This window comes from Molossus molossus, unplaced genomic scaffold (assembly GCF_014108415.1).
Source record: "Molossus molossus isolate mMolMol1 unplaced genomic scaffold, mMolMol1.p scaffold_m16_p_2, whole genome shotgun sequence".
NCBI classification, from domain to species: domain Eukaryota; kingdom Metazoa; phylum Chordata; class Mammalia; order Chiroptera; family Molossidae; genus Molossus; species Molossus molossus.
The window spans coordinates 30895507-30919796 of record NW_023425355.1 but is presented as its reverse complement, the minus strand read 5'-3'; the positions used below and the strand labels follow the sequence as shown (position 1 = coordinate 30919796).

Genomic DNA, 24290 nt, shown 5'->3' with positions numbered 1-24290 from the left:
ATGTTCATAGCAGCACTATTTACAATAGCTAAGATGTAGAAACAGTCCAAATGTCCATCGGTAGACAAATGGATAAAAAAGCAGTGGTACATATACACAATGGAGTACTATGCAACTGAAAGAAAGAAAGATCTGTTATTCTTTGAGACGACATGGAGGGACCTGGAAAGTATTATCCTAAGAGAAACAAGCCAAACAGAGAAAGATAAGTATCATATGATCTCACTTATTTGTGGAATATAATGAACATAACAGTCTCAGGAAGGGGGTAGTCCCCGAGACGTGGAAGTGGGGTACCAACCGACAATTCCCAGAAGAGGGGGTGGTGGGGGAGAGATAAACCACAGAACTTATATGCATGTGTGCATGAACAATGGACATGGACAACAGCTGGGGACAGGGCAGGGAGGGTGGGGAAGGGGGGAATCAGTGGGGGAAAATTGAGAAACATCTGTAACAAAAATAAATTAATTAATTTAAAAAATAAGGATAAATACAGACTTAGTTCCTAGAAAACGTGAGAATATTTAGCATGGTAATTACTAAAAGGTACAGAAAAGGGTCATTTAATCATGTCAGGGAAGGCATTCAGGGAAGTTCACACATGAGTTGAGTCTTGAAGTTCTCTCCATGTTTTTTGTACATGCCTCTTCTTTATAGTATTTTTTGCATTGTATTGTACCTGCTTACAAATCGGCCCTTAATTAAACTATGGATACCTAATGGTAGGGTTAGAATCTTCCACATTTTTGTTTCTCCTGAATCCCATAAAGGCACACGGTGTTTTATTGCATTTTGCTTTATTGGGCTTCATAGATGTTGTATTTTTTTTTAATTCATATTTTTTTTTATTGTTTTTCTGGAGATATAGTAAGGGAGAGACAGAAAGAAACATGGATCGTCAGGAATCGAACCCACAACCTGGGTATGTGCCCTGATGGGAATCCAAAAGGACACCTTTCAGTGCATGGGACGACTCTCAACCAACTGAGCGAAACAGGCCAGGGAAGATGTTACATTTTTTTTACAAATTGAAGTCAAGACCCTCCACCAGAAAAAAGATTATACCTCGCTTTTTACTGTAGTTTGGAACCAAACCCTCAATATCTCCAAGGTATGCCTGTAGATAGCATTACCCAACAAACATTGGAGTAAGCACAAGAAAGCAAGGAAAGTAATAGAGAGGAGGAGAAAAGTAGATTTGCTTGGCACATGGCAGGAAAGAAAGGAAACAAATATGCAGAAAGAAGATTAAAGGAAGGAAAGTAAAAGTAAGAGGTATTTATTAGGATTAGGTTCAGCTATGACAGACAGAAAACCAAAATGGCTTATAGAAAAGAGAAGTTTATTTTTCTCTTAAGTAAAAAAAGTCATGGAGGGGAGTTGGTATTCCAGGGCTCATAAGGGCTTCGCAAATTCTTTACATTGTTACTTCTTAAATATGCTTTTATTGATTTTTTAGAGAGAGAGGAAGAGAAAGAGTGTTAGAAACATCAATGTGAGAAACATCAATCGGCTGCCTCCTGCACACCCCCTACTGGGGATCAAGCCCACAACCCGGACATGTACCCTGACTGGGAATTTGACCAGGACCTTTCAGTCCATGGGACAATGCTCAATCCACTGAGCCACATTGGACGGGCATATTTATGTACAATTTTAACCAAAAACTATAGTATATATTGTTCAGGGCTATATACATTTATATTAGATTGAACAAACTGAAATTGTTTATTTTATAGTTCAAAATGCTCAAATATTAAAACTTTGTATATGTGCTGCTGAAGCGAGACAAAACTTTGTTAAAAAGAAAATAAATCAACAAACAACAGTTGTTGGTGAGGATGTGGAGAAAGGAGGACCTTGTGCACTGTTAGTGGGAATGCAGATTGGTACAGCCACTGTGGAAAATAATACAAAGGGTCCGCAAAAGATTAAAAATGGAACTACCTCATGACTCAGAGATTCCACTTCTGGGTATATATCTGAAGAAACCCCAAATACTAATTTGAAATAATATATGAACTTCTATGTTCATTGCAGCCATTATTTACAATAGCCCAGCTATGGAAGTAACCCAAATGCCCATCAATAGATGAGTAGATACATAAAATGAAATATTGCTTGGCTATAGACAACAATGAAATCTTAACATTAGTGACAGCATGAATGGACCTACAAGGTATTATGCTTCGTGAAATAAGTTTATATGTGGAATTTAAAGAATAATACAAATAAACAAACAAAACAAACAGACTCATAGATACAGAGAACAGACTTGTGATTGCCAGAAGGGAGGGGTTTGGGGGACTGGTAAAGGGATTGAGAAGTACAGGTGGGTAATTACAGAATAGTCACAGGGATGTAAAACATAGGGAATATAGTTAATAATAGTGACCAGCAAGCCTCCTAAAACCTAGCTTCACTCTCCAGCCCAGCAACCACCAGCACAATCAGCGCACCATGGGAGCCATGGTTGCCAGAAAAGTAGAAAAGTACTGATTGTACTGGCTCATGCTGAGAGCACATCCTTTAACTATGCCATGAAGGAGGCTGCTGTAGAGGCTTTGAAAAGGAACGGATGGGAGGTCACTGTGTCAGACCTGTATGCCATGAACTTCAATCCTGTCATCTCCAGAAAGGACATCACAGGTAAACTGAAGGACCCCAAGAATTTTCAGTTTCCTGTCGAGTCTGTTCTAGCTTATAAAGAAAGCCATCTGAGCCCAGATATAGTGGCTGAACAGAAGAAGCTGGAAACTGCAGACATTGTGATTTTTCAGAAGAAGAAGACAGTGTTGTCCATCACCACTGGTGGCAGTGGCTCTATGTGCTCTCTGCAGGGTGTCCACGGGGACATGAATATCATTCTCTGACCAATTCAGAGTGGCACTCTGTATTTCTGTGGCTTCCAGGTCTTAGAATCTCAACTGACATATAGCATTGAGCACATTCCTGCGGATGCCCGACTTCAGATCCTGGAAGGATGGAAGAAACACCTGGAGGATATTTGGGATGAGACTCCACTATATTTTGTGCCAAGTAGTTTCTTTGACCTAAACTTCCAGGCAAGATTCTTAATGAAAAAGGAAGTCCAGGAAGAGCAGAAAAACAAGAAGTTTGGCCTTTCTGTGGGCCATCACTTGGGCAAATCCATCCCGACTGACAACCAGGTCAAAGCCAGAGAATAAGATTCACAAGATTTGATTTCCTTCTAAAATGTAGCCAAATCTAGGTTTATTTTCCAGGCTTCCTTTAGTTTTTAACATTTGTATTTTTCTTTTCCATGAGGAATGAATGGGAGAGAGAATAGACTATTCATACATTTTAGATAGTTTTAGTAAACATAACAATTGATTCTTACAATTGCTTTCATGGTAAAATCTAATTAGGCTCAACACGCCACTTAAAATATAAAGCAAGGAAAGGTATAGAAAGAGGCTAGACAATATTATTTAAGGCTCTGTACATAATTTTTTAGGGGTCCCTCTTTTAGGGATAAATTTTTAGGGCTAAATCTCACTAGAAAGCATCCAACTCTTCAATGATCTATTTTTCTTTTAATTACCTCTCTGTGGTGTACAGCAAAATGGAATTGCTCAGAGAAAGCAATGACTGAATCTGTCAGACCTAAGGGACTTATTGAGTAGTTAGTAGTCGATGCCTGTTTGTGATATACATTGGTTTTAACTACTGCATAGTGACTGATATACCTAATATGAGTGTTACTCTTCCTTTAACTTCTGGTGTTTGCATAAAAATACCTTGAAATTAAAAGCTAATAAAAGTCTCCTTTACTTTAATCTTCTAAACAATAAAAAAAAAAAAAAATAAATAAATAAATAAATAAATAAAAGTAATAGTTTGATAACTATGTATGGTACTTGGGCGGTACTGGAATACCAAGGGAAACACTTTGGAAAGTATATGATTATCTAATCACTATGCTGTACACGTGAAATCAATATAAAATAATACTAAAAGTAAACTATAATTGAAAAATTAAAAATACATAAAATGAAGAATTTCTGCTTCTGATTTAAATTCAAAAGTCCTCAACAAAACCTAACAGTCAGCCAGTACCCTGGTTCCCTGCTAGATGTGGGTTTAGCACAGTGATACTTTCCTTGGTTTCCGAGCTAATATTGTCACTAAACCGACCAAATCTCCTGAATTAATCCAGGAAAGCCCAAAGGAGAGCTCAGTTGAAAGAGATAAAATCTAGCTATAATCCAAGACCTCATGTGTCTTCAATGTTTATAAGACTAATAGTAGTGTTGCTTGGATGGCATATGTTAGCTTACTCATATTCATGCCCCCTTCCAATGTCTTTCTCGCCACCCTTTTTCTCGCTCTCTCCCTCCTTCCCTCTGATTCATTACACCTTGGAAAGTAATAATGTGGCATATCCAAACCTAAGAGAATTTCATTTCCTACCACCAACCCAGGAAGCACTCTCAGGCATTTAACTTTTCAACAACTTATTTGAAGCAACTGCACTGAAGGTAGCAAAACTGCACTGGGTCCCTTAAGGCAATGCTTTGTATGAAACACACACAGCAGGCCCACTTCTGTTCATAGACATTCACAGAGCTCTCACAACTGCGTTCTGACATCTTCAGGCTGGTAGAGAAGAGCTGCAGGACCTCCAGGCCTTTTAGAGGGGGTTATTTTTAAAAACTTTTTTTCATCTTACCCTGTTTTAACTTGAGTTCCAAAGAGAGCTGTTGGACAGTATCTAAAAATATACTTTCTTAATTAGGTGTGAGTCTGTTATCTGAACTAATTTTTTTCTAAAAAACTATCAATGATAGTCTTAATTAGTCGTGTTTAGTACACACACACACACACACACATCAATATATGAAAATAAACAAGGGATAAAAGAACAAAGAGGAGAACCTTTAGGTATATGGAAACCTAGTTAAATCAAGGAATGTGTACACTGCTTCCCCTGCAGTACTCTGAAGTGGTGGCTGATTATTTTCTCATACCATAAGTACTTTGGGGCCAAAAGTTTGGTAGCTGTCATCCCTGTTCCTTATTGCTATTTCTAGTGCTCATTACTGTTATGAAACTCTCTTTTGGCTTATGCCATCTAACCATACCAATCAATCTCTCTCTCTCTCTCTCTCTCTCTCTCTCTCTCTCTCTCTCTCTCTCTCTCTTCTGTAGCTGTCAACAATTCCTTCATTTATCAGACCTTGCCATTGTCCTCCCCAACCCAAGCCCTGTGATCATTCTTAGTGACATTAATATCCATATTGATGGTTCTTCCATTCATCTGGCTTCTTAGTTCCTTGATTTTCAATTTCAATTTACCTGCCCCTGTACACTAGCTTAATCACCCATCTGTAAAATCCCTGAATCTACTTCACCTTTCATGTTACTAATTCCAGCACCTTATTCTCTGTACATAGTCTCTTCTTTTCTGCTTTTGTGTGTTCAAGTACTTCAACCACAATCATTCATGGACTTCATTAATATCTCAAGTTCATTGACTTCTTTACTTTCTCTAATCAGTTACTTTTTTTTTACCTTGCTTTTTATCCAGTTTAAATCCCCTCAGTCCACCTTTTCAATAATTCTTGTCAACATCCTAAATTCTCTCACCTCTCTGTCATTTCATTGCATCCATCTGGCAAAACCCTAACTGTGAAGGAAAATTCTTGTCTTCTTTCACCATGTTTTCACCAGAGTGATCAATAACTGCTAGATAGTCACACATGACGACGACTGGGACCACTAAGTGTTCATGATCACCAGCCTTATAGATATTCTGAATACCTCCTGCAACCCTAATATATGTCTTTGACCAATTCCATTTCCTATTCACCACAGACTGCTTAAAATGTTCTCCATTCTCCTCAAACCTCTATTCCTTGACTCCATCCTCCTCCCTCTATCCCAGAAAATTACAAAGAAAATTAAAGCCATTAGATATAAACATTCTCCTCTCCTTGATTACATGTATAAAGGCCTACTTGCATCTGTACCTTTTTATAGTTAAGAGCCAGCTCTACCACTTGCTATCTGGGTGAATTTTATTAAAGCATATAGCCTTTCTGTGCTTTTTTGTTTTCTATAAAATATAAACAACAGTAATACCTACTTAATAGGATTGTAAAGCCTAATGAGTTAATGTGTGTAAAGTGCTTGGAATTGTGCATGGCACAAGGTAAGTCCTATTTAACTATTTGTTATTTTGAATATTGTTATTATTATCCTTTCCTCCTGCTATTATAAAGGAACTAGCATTTCTCTTAGCTAAGATAAAATTTTCCACCTATGTCTAATATTCTAGCTCTTCCATTTATACCAAAAACCTTTCATCATTCAACAAATATTTGTTACATGCTCACTACATTCTAAAATTTTTCTTAGGCATTGGGCATATAGGCAGGTATGAATCTGTAGTATTCAAAGTACAGCAAGAAGTCCATCAGGCCTACTGAAGAATGAGAAAGACAGTCATATATGATATGGTAGAGTTAGTTGAACCCATAACACAGGGGGATTTGTAAGATTAATATTTGCTGAAATTTCACTGAATGCCATTTTGTTTAAAGATTATAGGCAAAACCATAAATTGAACTTTACATAAGACCTGATAGCAGATATTATTGAACCTGATAGCAGATATTAGTGAATCAATTATGAAGATGCTATAGAATGCATATATGCATAACCAATGGACACAGACAACAGTGTGGGGAAGGTGGGGTGGCAGGAGTGGGGAGGAGGGTGTCAAAGGAGGACATCTGTGATACTTTCAACAATAAAGATAATTTTTTAAATCCTCACCCGAGGATATTTTTCTATTTATCTTCAGATAGAGTGGGAGGGAGAAAGAGAGAGAAACATGGACATGAGAGAGACACATTGACTGGTTGCCTCCCGCACAACCCCAACCAGGGCCAGGGACAAACTGCAACCAAAGTATGTGCCCTTGACTGGAATCAGACCCACAACTTTTTGGTCCACGGGCCAACACTCTACCACTAAGCCAAACCGGCCAGGGCAATAAAGACAAATATTAAAAAAAGATCCACCTTAAATACTCTTAGATAATAGAGTTCATTAAATGATTAAAAGAGGCTAAATCAAGAACGTAGGTGTGGCGTTACCAAACCCATCTACTGCCACCCATTCCTATTATTTGTAACTTATACTTTGGCTACTCAATGATCCACTCCTCAAATCTTCATAGTTTATAACATTTCTTTGCTTTGAAATTTTCTTGTTTGCTTCATGTTGTGTGGCTTGTGTTCATGGAATAATGGTTAAGAGCCCTGGTTCTGTCATTTATTAAATAGACAAGTTTCATAACTTTTACATGTCTATGTTCTCACCTGTAATATTAGGATAATAACAGAAGGTATATCATATCACTGTTGTAAGGTTTAAATGGTATAGTACATGTCAAATGCTTAGAATAGTGCCTGGCTTATAAACGGTAGTAAACAGTGAAAGCATGATCTCTGAAGACAAGTGTGCCTGAGTATCATTTCCAGATCTACATCTTACTATGAGACTTTAACCAAGTTAATTTACCTCTCTGAAACTTTATTATTTCATTTGTAATAAAATCCATCTATACATCCCACAAACAGTTACTCTTGGGCCTAGATGTATGCACACTAATGTTGCAATATCCTTTTGTGAGGATAAAATGAGATGTAATATATGAAAAGTGCTTAGCATACAGTTGTTGCACTTGTTATTATGATTAAAGCCTCAAACTTTGCATTTAAAAACCAAATATTCTGGGCCCACATCTCCATGTAAAACTATACTGTCTGCTGACACCTATTTCCTTCCTCATTCCTTTGCCACTTTCCAAAATCTTAATTATCTTTCCTCTCATTATAGGATCCCTCCAAGCCTAATGTTCCTACTTACAATCCAACAGCCTACTTAACATTATGTGCACCTTCTGTCACCCAAAACAAGGACCTCAAACAGGCATTAACATATTTTAATTGTCACTTGTTTCATCTTTACCCCATTGGTTTTTGGAGGTGATTATCATACTTTGGAATCATCCTCAAATCAAAGTAGTTCCCTGGCAGTAAGATAGAGCAGGCCTGAGAAGGCACTGGAAGCTGAGCATTGCACAGAAGATGACATAGAAGATACAGCCAAGCACACAAGGCCTGGAGTCCAATGCAAAACCATGTCAATCACCCAAAAGGCTAGTGTTTGATGGAAAGAAAATTCTGGGTAGCAGGGATTCTATCTGGGACAAGGAAACTAAGGAAAGTGATGCAATGATAGTCTGGGATGAAGAAATAAAAAATGAACTAACCCTCCATATGGCCTCAGACAAATTAATTATTATTTCAGAGTTTTTGTTCATTACCCAGGCATTCTTTCTACTCTGTGAGATCAAACCTGAGTGGGAGAGACACCTCCTAGACCAATTTCTGTCCACGCACCCTAAAGAGAAGCCCCTTTCAGGAGTACCTCTTTTAACACTGATCATCTTCTATGGTGCTCATGTTGTCCCGAGGAGTAGAAAAAGGGCCAGATGAATAAGGATAACCATGCCAGGCTGGTGTGGCTCAGTGGCTGAGCTTCAACCCATGCACCAAGAGGTTGCCAATTCGATTCCCAGTCAGGGCACATGCCCAGGTTGTGGGTCCGATCTCCAGTAAGAGGCACACAGGAGGCGGCCAATTGATGTTCTCTCTCATTGATGTTTCCATCTCTCTCTCTCTCTAAAATCAATAAAGAAAAAAATAGGGGTAACCTTGATGATAATTCCCTCAAGACATCAGCAAAGCCTAGCCTAAACATTACCCAGCTAGCCTAAAATGGAAATAATTTCAAAAGCTAACACTTACATGTACTATATGTCAGGCAAGGTTTTAAGCACTTTTGTACCACACAAAATAGATTAATATCATCCCCATTTTACAGATGAGAAAACTTACAAACATAGGTATCAAGTGACTTACCCAAGGTTGTACTGTTAACAAGTTGTAGAGCCAGGATTAAAACCCAGAGAGTCTGGTTCAAGAATTTATATACTAAACCACACGTTTTACTGAAACTCTCCAGGTGTATCTCTGAAGAGCAGTGATGATTTAGCCCCAGCCATGTGTCCTCCATCTCTTCTTCCTCTACCCAAACCAACCACTATCAATCTACTTCACTGGGAGCCTTTTCAGAGCTTCTAGATAAACCTATGTGCCTAACCTTGGACAAGCTTGTCCCTAACATAGGTGGGGAACTAGGGCAAGTGTAAAAATGGAGGTCCATATACTATGTGTCAAACAAGTTTAACAAACTGTTAAATAAAATATGTTCTATCCTCCTACCTTGGTAAATATACCTTCATGATAACCTGGACATCTAGGTTTGCAAAATTCCTGGTCTCTTCAGTTCTTCATAAAAATCTGGCAGCACAGGGACAGTCACCCACCTTTCTTCTCTTCTCATTCTTGGCTCCAATCAGCAACATCATGTGTTGTAGGTATTATGGATGGAAACCCCAGTCTGAGTGTGGGCCTAGATATATGCACACTGATGCTGCAATCTCCTTTTGGGAAAAGAAACCCTAGAAAGAGGCTTATGAAAGCTTTGGAAGTAGGGTCCAAGCCATGGGTATGAGAGATGAGAGAGAGAGAGATCACAACACTACCTGGTACATAGTAAACACTATAGAAATCTTAACTACAATTAACACTCTCAGAAATTACATTACGTACATCATCATATGTGCAAATGAAACAGATACCCACCCCTTTAAAAGGCATAGCAGCTCTGATTGCCATTGTACGGAATCCAACATATTTGAGTGATAATAGGTTTTGGAGCTGTAGAAACACAATCTCCCAGTCCAAACTTCCTCAGTTTCCATGTGTAAATTCAAACACATACGGGGAAAAAAAAGTAGCACAGCATCACATTGTAAGCAAATTCTCAATCTGTTGGTAAGGAAATTTAAGCAAAGGAAATGAAGTAAAAATATCTACTCAAGTTTATTCTGATGAACCCAACCATTCCTCAATACAAATACAGAGGTTATTAGTTTTCTTTTATTCTAGTATATAAAAAAGTCAAGAGTTGGTGGGGAGGGGCATACAATATATGAAAATCAAATAAGTGATGTGCAGAACTGCCTAAATGGTGTGGTGAGAGAAAACCAAAACGTGTTCTACTCAAACTTAATTTCCACTAGATGCCAGAAAGCCCACCAATTGAAACATATTTCCTTGGATTAAGGCATTATCTTTTTCAGGAATCATACCTTGAAATGCAAGCATGGACTGGACAGTCATTTATTAGGCTTAAATTATAAGTGTGAAATTTATCACTAGATGGCCAAGAACTGAAAACAAAGTCCTAGCACCTAGATTTCCCAAGGTATTTGCTGGATTCTGGAAAAGAGTAGAGATTAGAAAACTAGTGAGCTCTAGAGTGTAAATATACCACAGGCCCAGAATATCTTTGCATCAAGAGTTGTATCTTTACAACTCAACAACAAAATACCAAACAACCCAGTGAAAATTTAAGTGAAGGACTTGAATATAAACTTCTCTAAAGAAGACATACAGATGGCCAATAATCACATGAAAAGATGCTCAACATCAACAAATCATTATGGAAATGCATATAAAAACCACATTTAGAGGACTATTATAAAAAAAACAGAAATAACAACTGTTGGCAAGGATGTGAAGAAATTGGAGCTCTTGTACACTATTTGGTGGTACTGTAAAATGGTACTATTGCTGTACAAAACAGTATAGCAATTTCTCAAAAAACTAAAAATATAATTAATATATGATCCAGAAATTTAACTCTGGGAATATATCCAAGAGAATTGAAAATGGGGACTCAGATAGATATTTATGCACCCATGTTCATACCAGCATTATTCACAATATCCAAAATGTGAAACAATCCAAACATTCATCAATAGATGAATGGATAAACAAAATGTGCTATATTTACACAATGAAATATCATTCAGCCCTTAAAAGGAGGGAAACTCTAATACATGATATAACATGGATGACCCTTGAAGACATTATATAAAATGAAATAAGCCATTCACATAAGGACAGATACCTAGAATAAGCAAATTCATAGACACCAAAAGTAAAATGGTGGTTTCCAAGGACTGGGAATCAAGGAGGAATGGGGAGTTAATCTTTAATGGGTGTGGAGTTTCAATTTGGGAAGATGAAAAAGGTTTGGAAAAGGATGGTGATGATTGATGGTTGCATATCAATGTGTATGCAATTAATGCCACTAAACTGTACACTTAAAATGGTTAGATAGTAAATTTTACATTATGTATAATTTTCCACAATTTTAAAATATTATTAACTGCCTATCACAATACTAGCCCTCACAAGAATATGATGTGACTGATATAAAATAAAAAGAACTGTATCTTAAAATGTTTTGTATTCCAGAACATAGTTTGTTTCAATGCTTTAAAAAGGGCCCCAAAATCTTGGAACAAACTTGAAATTCTAGGAATGTATTTGCTCTACGGCTGTAAAATAGAACACATTGTCCTCTGACAGCAATTTGAGAAGTGAAGGCATAGAGCAGAATTTAACTGTGAAACTATTGACATGGGCCAGATAATTACTTGTTGTTGGAGGGCTAACCTGTGCATGGTAGTATGTTTAGCAGCATCCCTGGGTAACATATACTAGTTGACACTAGTGAGAAAGACAGTTACACTGAGCTGTGGAAAAGGTGGTCTTGGAAAAGCTAAGAGTGTGTTACCCTGGGCAGGCAGAGGGTAGCCTGAACATGATAGATGTCTGTGAGGATGAGGAAACAAACTTTGCCTTCTTAAAAATATGGCTGAGTGCGGCTGGGTGAGTATAGAGAAATCTGTTAGCTGAAAAATGTTTGAAATGATTCTTAAACTCATTAATACTGCTTATAGTATAGGTAGAGGAGTTATTTCTCTTTGAATTTTGTTTCTGTGACATAATTGACTTCTTTGAGATCTCTTCTGTGCTTTCACTGGGCTCCTAATGCCACACAACAAAGCTGCTGTACCTCATATCAGTGACTTGCAACTCCTTGGGAAAGGGAAAACCTTCCATTTGAGTGTTTTTTCTGTGATCCTATGTCATCTAATAATGGGCCTTAGACCTTAAGATTTTTATGATTATAGCTTCCACTTATTTTCTTCCTATTGTGTGCCAGATACCATACAGATGACTTAATTCATACTTTTACTTTAATCCTCACAAAAGCTCTCATAACAATACCTGTAAAGAAGGCATTATATACCTCATTTTTCTACATGAAATTGAAGCTCAGGAAAGTTGAATAACTTAAGTGTGGCTACATAATTAAGAAGTGGCACATTCAAACGTACTTCTGTGTGACACAGAAGTTTGCTCCTTCTAATGTTCTACACACAGTGCCTCCCACAGTGGCTTTATGCTCTTGACTCAAAGCAAATTCCACCTAGAGAACAGGGAAGAACTGAATTGAAGTCCCTGTTCAGTCCAGGGACTTGGGTGAAGGGAGGATGGGGTGAGGCAGAAGGTTAAAAACTGGATCAGGAGAGCACTCCAGACCACTGACCCTGAATTTCCAAGTATAAGTGCTTCCTCACTGTGACTTGGTTCAATCACTAAGTTTGGCTATCTAGAACTGAAATAGTATGAGACACTGGTATTATCTGAACATGTTTGTTACCACACAATCACCAAGACTAATCATTCTCTTTATTTATTTTTAATTTTTTAAATTGATTTTTAGAGAGAGATGGAAGGAGAGATAGAAACATGGATGAGAGAGAACATCAATTGGCCACCTCCTGCATGCCCCCCACTGGGGAGTGGGCCCAAAACCTGGGCATGTGCCCTGACCAGGAACAGAACCAACGACCTCCTGGTGCATGGGCTGACGTTCAACCACTAAGCCACACCGGTCAGGCAGACTAATCATTCTCAAAGTCTTGTCCTGGACCAGTAGGATGACCAACCATCCTGGTTTTCCCAGAACTGTCTCAGTTTTAAGCACTAAAAGTTCCAAGTCTTGTAAAATCCTCAGTCCCAGGGAAGCTAGAATGGTTAGTCATTCTATGACAGCAGTGTCAGCATTATCTGAGAAGTTGTTAGAAATGCAAGCTATTGGGCATCACCCCAGATTAGTGAATCAGAAACTCTGAAGGTGTGGCTTGGCAGTCTGTGTTTTTATAAGCCCTCCAGGTGTTCCTAGGCATGCTAAAGTATAAGAAATACTGTTCAAAATACACATTTTTTATTACTGGGAAAAGTGGTCAGTTGTCCTTCAGGATAATTCCCATCTGCCTTTTTCTCTGAATTTCCAAATAAAATATGCTATTGAGAGGAAGCCTGTTTCTTTTGTTTGTTTTGTTTTGTTTTCATCTCCAAGTTTGTGTGCAATTATTCAGTCAGAGCTTTGTGTGAAATGAATAAATCCATTAGGCAAATATTTATTGAACACCTACTATGCATCATTATGTATTCTACCACTGTCCTTAATGTTATTACTTTTAAAACTTGGCAGTTGCATTGACCAGAGTATTAGACACTAATTCTTAGTTAATATTAATGAAGAATATAGCATTTTGGTGAGATTTTGAAGATTTGTATTGGCTAGATATAGTTTTCCTATGCTGCCTCTATGAACTTAATGTATTCTCTACAGGGTTAAGACCTTAGAATAGAAAGGAAAGTTTGTGTGTAAAAATTTTGGTAAAATAGGTAAGATCACTGTACATTGCACTTCTAAGCTTTAACCTGAGCAGATGTAAATTGTGCCATGAATATTACAAAAGGATGAATTGACACAAATTAACAGGAACCATGAGATTGGGGATGTTGGAACTGAGAGCCTAACAAAACAGAGGCCTAAGAACAGATGATATAAAGGACGTTGGCTAATGAAACCACATAGGAAAAAGAGCAAGGAGCAACCTGGAGAAAGGATTCAGGTCATGTGAGGCACCATGCAGAGCACTAGAAATTCTGCCTGGCCTTTCCAGGGAAGCAGTCCTAACTGCGAGGCTGCTGCCTGGGGTACATACAGGGTTCTATAAATATATTTTCATCCCTTGCAAAAGCATCATACCATACCCAGGGTCAAAAAAGCTTCCAGGTATTATGGTTTTACTTGTGATTATGCAAGGCTTAACTGTTCTATGGTATTTTAAATAGTGAGCTGCATACTAAGATTTGTAACTGATCAATAAGTGTGATGTGCTTGGAGATTTCTGGGTGAAAATTTCTATGTTCTTGTTCCAATAGGTTTGCTGATGTTAAGCCGGGCTAACAAAAGAGTAGGGAAGCAAGCACGCACTTTTAACTTCCGTTTAATAAAAGAGAATTAAGACTAGAAATGGTTCCAAATGCAACATACTTGATTCTACTCAATATTTAAATTATCTCCATTAAATTATGTTATAAGCTGGGCTGATTAACAATATATTAGCTCATTAACTTTGACAGTCTAACCACCTTGTTCTCTCTAATGATGACATCTAAGTGTCCTCATTTATATGCATTAAATTCACTCTTGGAGGCTTCTCTGGGAGAAAAATAAAACTTATAATAAAAAATAACCACTAAGAAGACAATACTATACAATAATTCTGAGGAATAATATTGTAATTTGGCCTTCAAATTCTGTCAGCATAAAGGCAAACCTACTTCAGGCAGGAACTTGTAAAAATAATAGGCAGATGGTATATGGAAATTCATACAGCTTTAGGAAAATGCAATAATATTATGTTTTGTGTTGACAGAGCTCCTTCTTTGACAGGAGCTCTAATCCCCAGATGTATGCACTGTTTCTTTAGTGCAGCCTTATGAGTCTGGATGCAGTTAGGTATGTAACTAAAGGACTGGCAAGGTCAACCCCTGCACCTACTTCCAGGGACTGGGAAAGACTTGGGCCTTCAGATAAACTGACACCACCTGCTCTACTCCACACACTATGGCTGTCTGTGCTTCACAGCCAGGCAACAGAAGCAAGACGGGCCTCCATCACCTATCCATTCACTGATTCATTTAATCGGAGTTTACATAGATTACAGTCATTCATTCCCTTAGTGAAGAGCTTCTCAGCCATTAAAATCACCTGGGGAGCTTTTAAAATTGTTGAAGCTCAGGTCCCATCCCCAGATTTTCTTCATTGGAAGAATAAATAATATTATTTTTAAGCATAAATTTTTAATCTCTTTTGCTAACAGACTTGAGATATAATTTATATACTATACTATTTGCTGAATTAAAGAGTGTAATTTGATGGTTTTTAGTACATCCACAGAGCCGTACAACCAACACCACAGTCCATTTTGGAACATTTCCATTAACCCAAAAAGAAACCCAAACCTGAAAAAATCCTAATCCTGACTCATACTATATCTGTGTAACCTTGGGAAAGTTACTTAACCTTCACTATTTTGATTTCTTAACTGTAGGATGTAGATAATAACATACTGAATATTTATAAAAATTAAATAAAATGGTGCAAGTAAAAAAGAAAGAAAAAAACCCTGCATACTAGCTATCATTCCTCTTCTCCAGCCCCTATTCTTATCCTAGCTCTAGGTAAATATGAATTTACTTTCTGTCTCTATAGATTTATTTATTCTGGACAGTTTATATAAATAAAATCATACAATATGTGGCCTTTCATGTCTGGTTTCTTTCACTTACCCTAACATCTTCAAAGTTCATTTATACTGTAGCATCAATCAGTACTTCAATCATTTTCATGGTCAAATAATATGCCATTGCATAAATATTTTGTTTACCACATTTTGTTTACCCATTCATCAATTGGTGAACATGCATATGGTTTTCTCTTTGTGGCTATTATGAATAATACTGATATTTACATTTGTGTACAAGTTTTTGCAGAGACATATGTTTTCAACTTTCTTGGGTATATACCTAGGAATGGAATTACTGAGCCAAATAATAACTCTATATTTAACTTTTTGAAGAATGTCCAGGATGTTTTCCGAAGTGGTTATATCAATTTACATTCTGACCAGTAATGTATGAGGCTTCCAATTTCTCCACATCCTCACCATCGCTTGTTACTGTCATTTTTATTATAGGTATTCTAGTAGGTGTGAAGTGGTATCTCATTGTGGTTTTAATTAGCATTTCCTTTATAACTAATGATGTTGAGTACTTCTGTTTATGCACTTTTTGGCATTTTTTTTTTTTTTTTTTGCAAAATGTCTTTTCGATCCTTTGCCCATTTTAATTGAATTTCTTGTCTTTTTATCATTGAGTTGTAAATAATCTTTTTTTTAGCTCAGCTGTTTAAATGTTCATTTCTTGAATATCCTTTTATTTTTAAGTATTTTTAATTAATTATTTTTTATTACAGATGTCTCTCCTTTTTCCCCCATTGGCAGGAAGCGTTGTAAACATTACTTAGAAATTCTAGATAAGAGTCCTTTAACAGATATATAATTTATAAACATCTTCCATTTTGTCCGGTGTCTTTTTACTTTCTTGATAGTGTCTTTTGATTCCCAAAAGTTTAAAATTTCAAAGAAGTCCAATTTATCTACTTTTTCTTTTGTCACTCAAGCTTTCAGTGTCATGTCAAATAATTTATTGCCAAGTTCAACATCATGACGCTTTATCCCTATGGTTTCTTCTAAGAATTTTGTAGTTTTAGTACTTACATTTATATATTTGATCCATTTTGAGTTAATTTTTGTATATGGTATGACATAAGGGTCCCATTTTCCTTTACATGTGAATATCCAGTTAGTTGCCTTGGCACTATTTCATGAAGAGGATATATTTTCTCCCCACTGAATGGTCTTGGCATCCTTGATGTAAATAAATCAACCATAGATGTATGGATTTATCACTGAATTCTATTCAATTGATCTACGTGTCCATCCTTACACTATTTTGCTTACTGTAGCTTTTTAGTAAGTTTTGAAATAGAGAAGTGGAAATCCTCTACTTTGTTCTTTTTTTGTAAAGATTGTTTTGGCTATCCAATATTCCTTGCAATTCATATGATTTTTAGAATCAGCATGTCTATTTCTACTAAGAAGCCAGCTAAAATTCTGATAAGGTAGAGCTTCTTATTTAATTGGTAATTCTAAAACATTTACTAAACAATTACTGTGGAAAAGGAACTGTGCCAGGTACTGCGAATACAACACTTAACCCAACACAGTGCCTACTTTTGGGTAATGTACAGTTCAGCAGTCACTCAATGATATTTACAGGAAACCTAAGTATTATACCAAGCACATTATTAAGGTCCAGTTCAGCCCAACACATGGTTCTAATTTAAATGCTGCTTAGTTTTCTCCCCAGATTCAACAAGGAAGAAAGGAATAATGTTGGACGTAATGAACAGCAGGAAATTTACCAACAGGGAACACCAGTTTTGAGAGAAGAAAGAGTCCTGGTCAGCCCTCATCTCACATAAAATACACTGAATTTATGACCACAGCTTTTTATTTAGCATTTGTTGGGCCTTCAGCACTGGTACTTCAATGGATATGAAAGAGAGAGAAAAGAATGAGAAAAAAAAAATAGAAAAAGAGAGAAGAGAGAAAAAATGGAAAGAAAAATATATATTTCAAACTAAAGTGCATTTATATATCTCATATTATTTTTCTTTTTATTGCTCCAGATGTAATGAAATATAATTGACATAACTTGGTGTTATTTCAAGGTGTACAATGTGATGATTTCATATACACATGTTCCAAAATGACTACCATAATAAGGTTAAATTCCATCACCTCAAATTATCTTTTTTTTTTGGTAATGAGAACATTTAAGGTCTATTTTTTAGCAACTTCCAAATATATAATACAGTATTGTTAATTATAGTCACCATATTTTATATCTCATATTATTTTAAATAAATAAGAAATATGGAGGTTCCTTAGAAAATTAAAATAGAACTACCTTATAACCTGGCAATTCCACTTCTGTGTATATGTCCAAAGAAATCCAAAACACTAATTCAAAAAGTATATGGCCCTGGCCTGTTTTGCTCAGTGGTTAGCGCGTCAGCCTGCAGACCAGAGAGTCCTGGGTTCGGTTCCCGCTAAGGGCATGTACCTCGGTTGCAGTTTGTCCCTGGTCCCGGTTGGGGTCATGTGGGTGGCAGCCACTCGATGTGTCTCTCTCATGTCGATGTTTCTCTCTCTCTCTCTTCCTCCCTCTCTTCCTCCTGCTCTGTCTGAAGATACAAAAATGTCCTCAGGTGAGGATAAAAACAAAAAAAGATATATGTATCCCAACATTCAACAGGGTTATTTACAATAGCCAAGTTGTCAAAACAACCCAAATGTCCATAAGTAGATTTATGGATAAAGAAGCTGTAGTATATACAATGGAATATTACTCAGCCATAAAAAGAAGGAAATCTTAACAGTTGCAACAACATGGAAAGACCTTGAGGGTATTATGTTAAGTGAAATATGTCAGACAAAAAAAGGCAAATACCATATGATTTCACTTATATTTGGAATCTAGAGAACAAAATAAATGAACAAACAAGAAACAGACTCATAGATACAGAGAACAAACTGAGGGTTGCCAGAGGGAAGAGTGGTTGAGGGGTTGGGTGAAAAAGGTGAAGAGGTTAAGAAGTACAAGTTGGTAATTACTAAGTAGTTATGGGGATGTAAAGTACAGCATAGAGAATATACTCAATAATATTGTAATAACTGTGTATGGTACCAGGTAGGTACTAGAATTATGGGGAGGATCTATTCATAAATTATGTAATTGTCTAACTACTATGCTGTATACCTGAAAGTAATATAAAATAATATTGAATGTCAACTGTAATTGAAAGATTAAAAAATTAAATACTTACTAGTTATATTACCTTCAGAAATTATATTACCTTAATGTATTTGAGCATCAGTCTCCTCTTCTAGAAAACGGTGACAACAATGTTTCAGTGTCATTGTGTGAATTAATATAATGTATATGCAGGCAGTTTAGTCCACTGACTAGCATATAAGTGCTTAATATATGGTAATGATTTGAATTTAATTAAAAAAAGAAAGAAGAGATGAACTTCCTCAAAGAATCCCAGGTATATTTTAGTTGAAAACAACCACAGAATGATGCCTACCATTAATTAAGCAATCATAAAAATTTATGTGCTACAGGCTATAAGTGTAGGAGTCCAGCTGCTTTGGTTACCTAAATTCACATTCGATAAGGTGCAGATTTTTAACTGGCAGAGGAGCAGAGGGATTTCCAAGAAGCAGAGAAACAAGAAAAAGTGTGAGCAATTATAGGAACCATTACTGCAGGGTAGGCACTATCTTAAGTACTTTATGCCTAATTGCATTATCAACCCAACACTGCAGTGTGTTATCATACTCATTCTACAGATGAGAAAACGGGCTTAAAAAGATAAATTGTCAAAAGTCACACAGCCCAGTAGTGGTAGAGCTAAAACTGGAACACAAATGTGTTTAAGTCTTCCAAATTTCCTCCAAGGTTGATAGAATGAAAAGGCCTCTAGGAGGCAGAGGCAAAAATAAGAACAGTTAGTTTGTTCTATGACCCTGAGTGGAGCTACACAACTGTTTGCTGCTGATACTACTATCCTTGAGACTTGACCTTAACAGATTGCTAAACAATTCAATTGCACTAAAAGCAGGTCTGTGAGGTAGTCCTGTGGTGAGGGCCCTCTCCAGTTAGACAGCTCTGCTCTGCTTTCTTGAAACATCTTTGATGTTTCAGCTCAGCCAGGGAGAGGCAGTCTTCAGACTTAAATGAAAAGGGAAAGTGTGCTCCCTGAACCAGAGGGGAGCTGGCTTATTTGGACAGGAGTCCCCACTCCTGGTCTCTGGTTGATCTGTTTTCAATCAAATGAGGACTCCAAATACTCACAGTTCGATTGGTTCAAAAGGCACTATCTTGATTGATCAGAATAGAGCTGCACAGCTCTGATTGGATGGGAAAAGCCTCAGCCCTTTCTAGGATTCCAGGAACTCCTTTATAAAGGGCTGGTTCAGATGGCAGAAACACAGTGCAGGCAGGCAGTCCAGCAAAGGCTTCTCTGTGAAGTGCAGTTTATGTGAGAGTCTTCTGTGCAAAAATGGCTATGAGGCTCTGTTTTTAAAAATTTGAGCCTAGTTAGCCACCAGGCGTCCTTATCAGGGTTAACAAGATCCTGGTGGCTGTTGTAATCCAGGAGAATCAACCTCACTCGGACACAAAGTAATTTTGAATATTAGGAGTTTTATTACGTGCGCAGGGACTGCAGCCAACCTACACAGAGGAGAACTGCAGCCCTGAGCTCAGGGGGTGGGTTGCTATTACAGGACAGGGGTCATTCAAGAGTTTAGCAGAGCAAGCAAGCTTCATGTACAGGCAGAGGCAGTTAGCGATAAGCAGGAGGGAATGGAGGTGGGAGGGAGCTGAGGCAAAAGGGAACTGGGTCAGCATACATCTATCCTGCTATTCATTCTATTATCTAAGTTTTAAAAACTAACAAATTCGCTTAGAGGACACATTCATTTAGAGGAGTATCAGGCCAGCTGGTACTTCCTCAGGTTGCCTCTGAAAGCTTCATAGTTGGCCTTTTGTTTATTTAATCAGGACAAAGTGATAGGAGCAGGTTATTACAGTGGCCTCAAAATGACTCCTTAAGAGAAACATGACAGGGTTAGATGTAGTCAAAAAGCACACACCCATGGATCATATGTTTGTCTAGAAACAGAAAAGATCAACCATAGCAGGAACTCCCCAAAACATTGGCACAGTGTTAGAGCAGACCATTCTTTCCCACATCTAGTTTCCAGAAGAGCATTGCCCTAGCACTCCTGATCTCTCTCTACCTTCTTCACTTCCTGTTCCCTGTCAGAGAAGATCTTAACTGGATGGTAAAAATAGGGAGAATAAGTGAAAGAGGCTTAACTTGACTCCTCCTTCTTTCCTCTTTGTCAACAAGCCTTCCCTTTGAGAGCACTTTTTGGTCCAGGCTCTAAATTCATTATTAAAAATGTTGCTTTTGAAGGATACATCTGTGGTAGTACAGTGCTTTTTTTAGCTGGATGGGTACTTCTGTCTAACCCTGGTGGTGTTCATTCAGTTAGCAGGCCCATTTAGCCCTCACACTTAGCTACACTTTATCAAGTATAAAGGCAATGTTTAGTACATCATCTGCTTTAAAGTTCAATTGCTTCAAAATGTGGGTAGAGAAGATGGTGCCATTTTTTCTGTCCCCTCAAAATTTTAATTCCCAAATTGCTTAGACTTCCACATACTGAAAGCAGTCACATAATCATAGGGCTCTCTTTTTTTAAATCCACAGGTGAGGCTTTGGAGCAGATATAACACTAAGAAACACAGTCCACATGTCCTGAAACCCCAGACTACACTAATATCTGGAACAGCAGGCAAGTCTACTAATAAGAAAATCAGCAAAATACTCTTTAGCCTGTGTTTTGGTGAGACAACATAGTGTAGTATCATTTTTTTTTTAATTTGTTTTGTTTCAGATGTTTCTCATTTTCACCCATTGACAAACTCCTCCCCTTTCCGCCTGCCCCATCCCCAGCTTTGTTGTCTATGTTCATTGGTCATGCACACATGCATGTAAGTTCTGTGGTTTATCTCTCCCCACAACACCCCGCCTCTGAGGCTTGTCAGTCTGTACCCAACCTCTATGCCTCTGGGTTAATTTTGTTCATCAGTTTGTTTAGTTCATTATATTCCACAAATAAATGAGATCATGTGATATTTGTCTTTCTCTGCTTGGCTTGTTTAACTTAACATAATACTCTCCAGATCCTTCCATGACATTTCAAAGAACAAGAGATCTTTCTTTCTTAAAGCTGCATAGTATTCCATTGTGTACATGTACCACTTCTTTTTAATCCACTCATCAACAGATGGACACTTGGGTTGTTTCCAGATCATAGCTATTGTAAATAGTGCTGCTATTAACATAGGGGTACATATATTCTTTCTGATTGGTGTTTCAGGTTTCTTAGGGTACATTCCTAAAAGTGGGATCACTGGGTCAAATGGCAGATCAATTTTTAACTTTCTGAGGTAACAACATAGTGTTTTCCACAGTGGCTACACCAGTTTGCATTCCCACCAGCAATGTACTAGAGTCCCCTTTTCCCCACACCCTCGCCAACACCTGTTGTTTGATGATTCCTTGATGGAGGCCATTCTGACACGTGTGCTGTAATACCTCATAGTTAATTTTTTTTCTTTCTTTTTCTTTTTTTTTATGTTTTATTTGAATTTTTTTTTTAATTTATTTGTTTTTGTTACAGATGTTTCTCCTTTACCCCCCACTGATTCTGCCCTTCCCCCATCCTCCCTGCCCAGTCCCAAGCTTTGTTATCCATGACCATTGTTCATGCATACATACATACAAGTTCTGTGGATTGTCAGACTGTACCCACTTACACGTCATTCTGACAGGTGTGAGATAACACCTCATTGTTGTTTTAATATGCATCTCTCTGATGATTAGTGATGTTGAGCATTTCATCATATGTCTCTTAGCCATTTGTATGTCCTGTTTGGAGAGGTGTCTATTTAGTTCCTTTGCCCATTTTTTCATTGGATTTTTTGTCTTCCTTTTGTTGACCTATATGAGCACTCTATATATATTGGAAATTAACCCCTTATCTGATATATCATTGGCAATTATGCTCTCCCATACAGTGGGCTGCCTTTTCATTTCGATGATTGTATCTTTTGCTGTGCAGAAGCTTTGAGTTTGATGTAGTCCCATGTGTTCATTTTCTCCTTTGTTTCTGTTGCCTTAGGTGATGTATCAGTGAAAATTCTGCCGCATGTGATGTCTGGAATTTTGTTGCCTACAGTTTCTTCTAGGATTTTTATGGATTCAGGAGTCACATTTAAGTTTTTATCCATTTTGAATTTATTCTGGTGTATGGTGTAAATTGATGGTCTAGTTTCATTTTTTGCATGTAGCTGTTCAGTTTTCCCACCACCATTTATTAAAGAGACTGTTTTTGCTCCACTCTATGCTCTTGCCACCTTTGTCAAATATTAATTGAGCATATTGCCTTTGGTCTATTTCTGGGTTCTCTGTTCTGTTCCACTGGTCTATATGCCTGTTCTTGTGCCACTAACGGGCTGTTTTGATTACAGTAGCTTTGTCGTATAACCTGAAATCTGGTAATGTGATGATGTATCCAAATTTTTTCTTCTTTTACAAGAATGCTGTGCCTATTCAAAATCTTATTTGGTTCCATATGAACTTTTAAAGTATTTGTCCTCGTTCTGTGAAGTATGTTTTTGGTATATTGATGGAGATTGCATTGACTGTATAGATTGCTTTGGGTAGTATGGACATTTTAATGATGTTAATTCTTCCAATCCATGAACAAGGTATCTGCTTCCACTTTTTTATGTCTTCCTCTATTTCTTTTTCAATGACCTGTAGTTTTCTGTGAATAGGCCCTTTACTTCTTCAGTTAAGTTTATTCCTAGGTTTCTTAATTTATGTGCGGTGATAGTAAATGGTATTTTTGTTTGTTTGTTTCTCTGTCTATGACTTTATCGTTGGTGTATAAGAATGCCTTGGATTTCTTAACATTAATTTTGTATCCTGCTACTTTGCCAAATTCATTTATTAAGTCTAGTAAATTTTTCATGGAGTCTTTGGGGTTTTCTACTTATACTATCATGTCATCTGCGAATAATGACAGTTTCACTTCCTCCTTTGCAATTAGGATACTTTTTATTTTTTCTTTCTGTCTGATTGCTGTGCCTAAGTCTTCGAGTACTATGTTAAATAAGAGTGGTGAAAGTGAACATCCTTGTCTTGTTCCTGTTCTTATGGGAAATTTTTTAATGTTTGCCCATTGAGTATGATGTTGGCTGTAGGTTTTTCATATATGGCCTTTATTATATTGTGATATGATCCCTCTATTCCCAGATTGATGAGCGTTTGCATCAGAAATGGGTGCTGAATTTTGCCAAATGCTTTTTCAGCATCTATTGATATGATCATATGATTTTATTTTTCATTTTGTTTATGTGATGCATCACATTTATTGATCTGCAAATATTGTACCAGCCTTGCATCCCTGGGATGAATCCCACTTGGTCATGGTAAATACGTTTTTTGATGTATTGCTGGATTCGATTTGCTACTATTTTGTTCAGGATTTTAGAATCTATATTCATCAGCGATATTGGTCTGTATTTTTTTTTTTTTTTGTAGTATCTTTATTTAGTTTTGAAACTAGAATTATGCTGGCCACATAAAATGAGTTTGGAAGTCTTCCTTCGTCTTTAATTTTTTGAAATAGT

General features: G+C 37.2%; 1 protein-coding gene across 1 annotated transcript; it reads left to right on the top strand.

Annotated features, from left to right (window-relative positions):
* The first annotated feature begins 722 nt into the window (after nucleotides 1-722).
* Nucleotides 723-3191, top strand: LOC118636652 (NAD(P)H dehydrogenase [quinone] 1-like). The gene is made up of 3 exons (XM_036271780.1): nucleotides 723-730; nucleotides 2489-2795; nucleotides 2886-3191. The coding sequence occupies exons 1-3, from the start codon at nucleotides 723-725 to the stop codon at nucleotides 3189-3191; spliced, it is 621 nt and encodes a 206-aa protein (XP_036127673.1).
* The last annotated feature ends 21099 nt before the right edge of the window (nucleotides 3192-24290 follow it).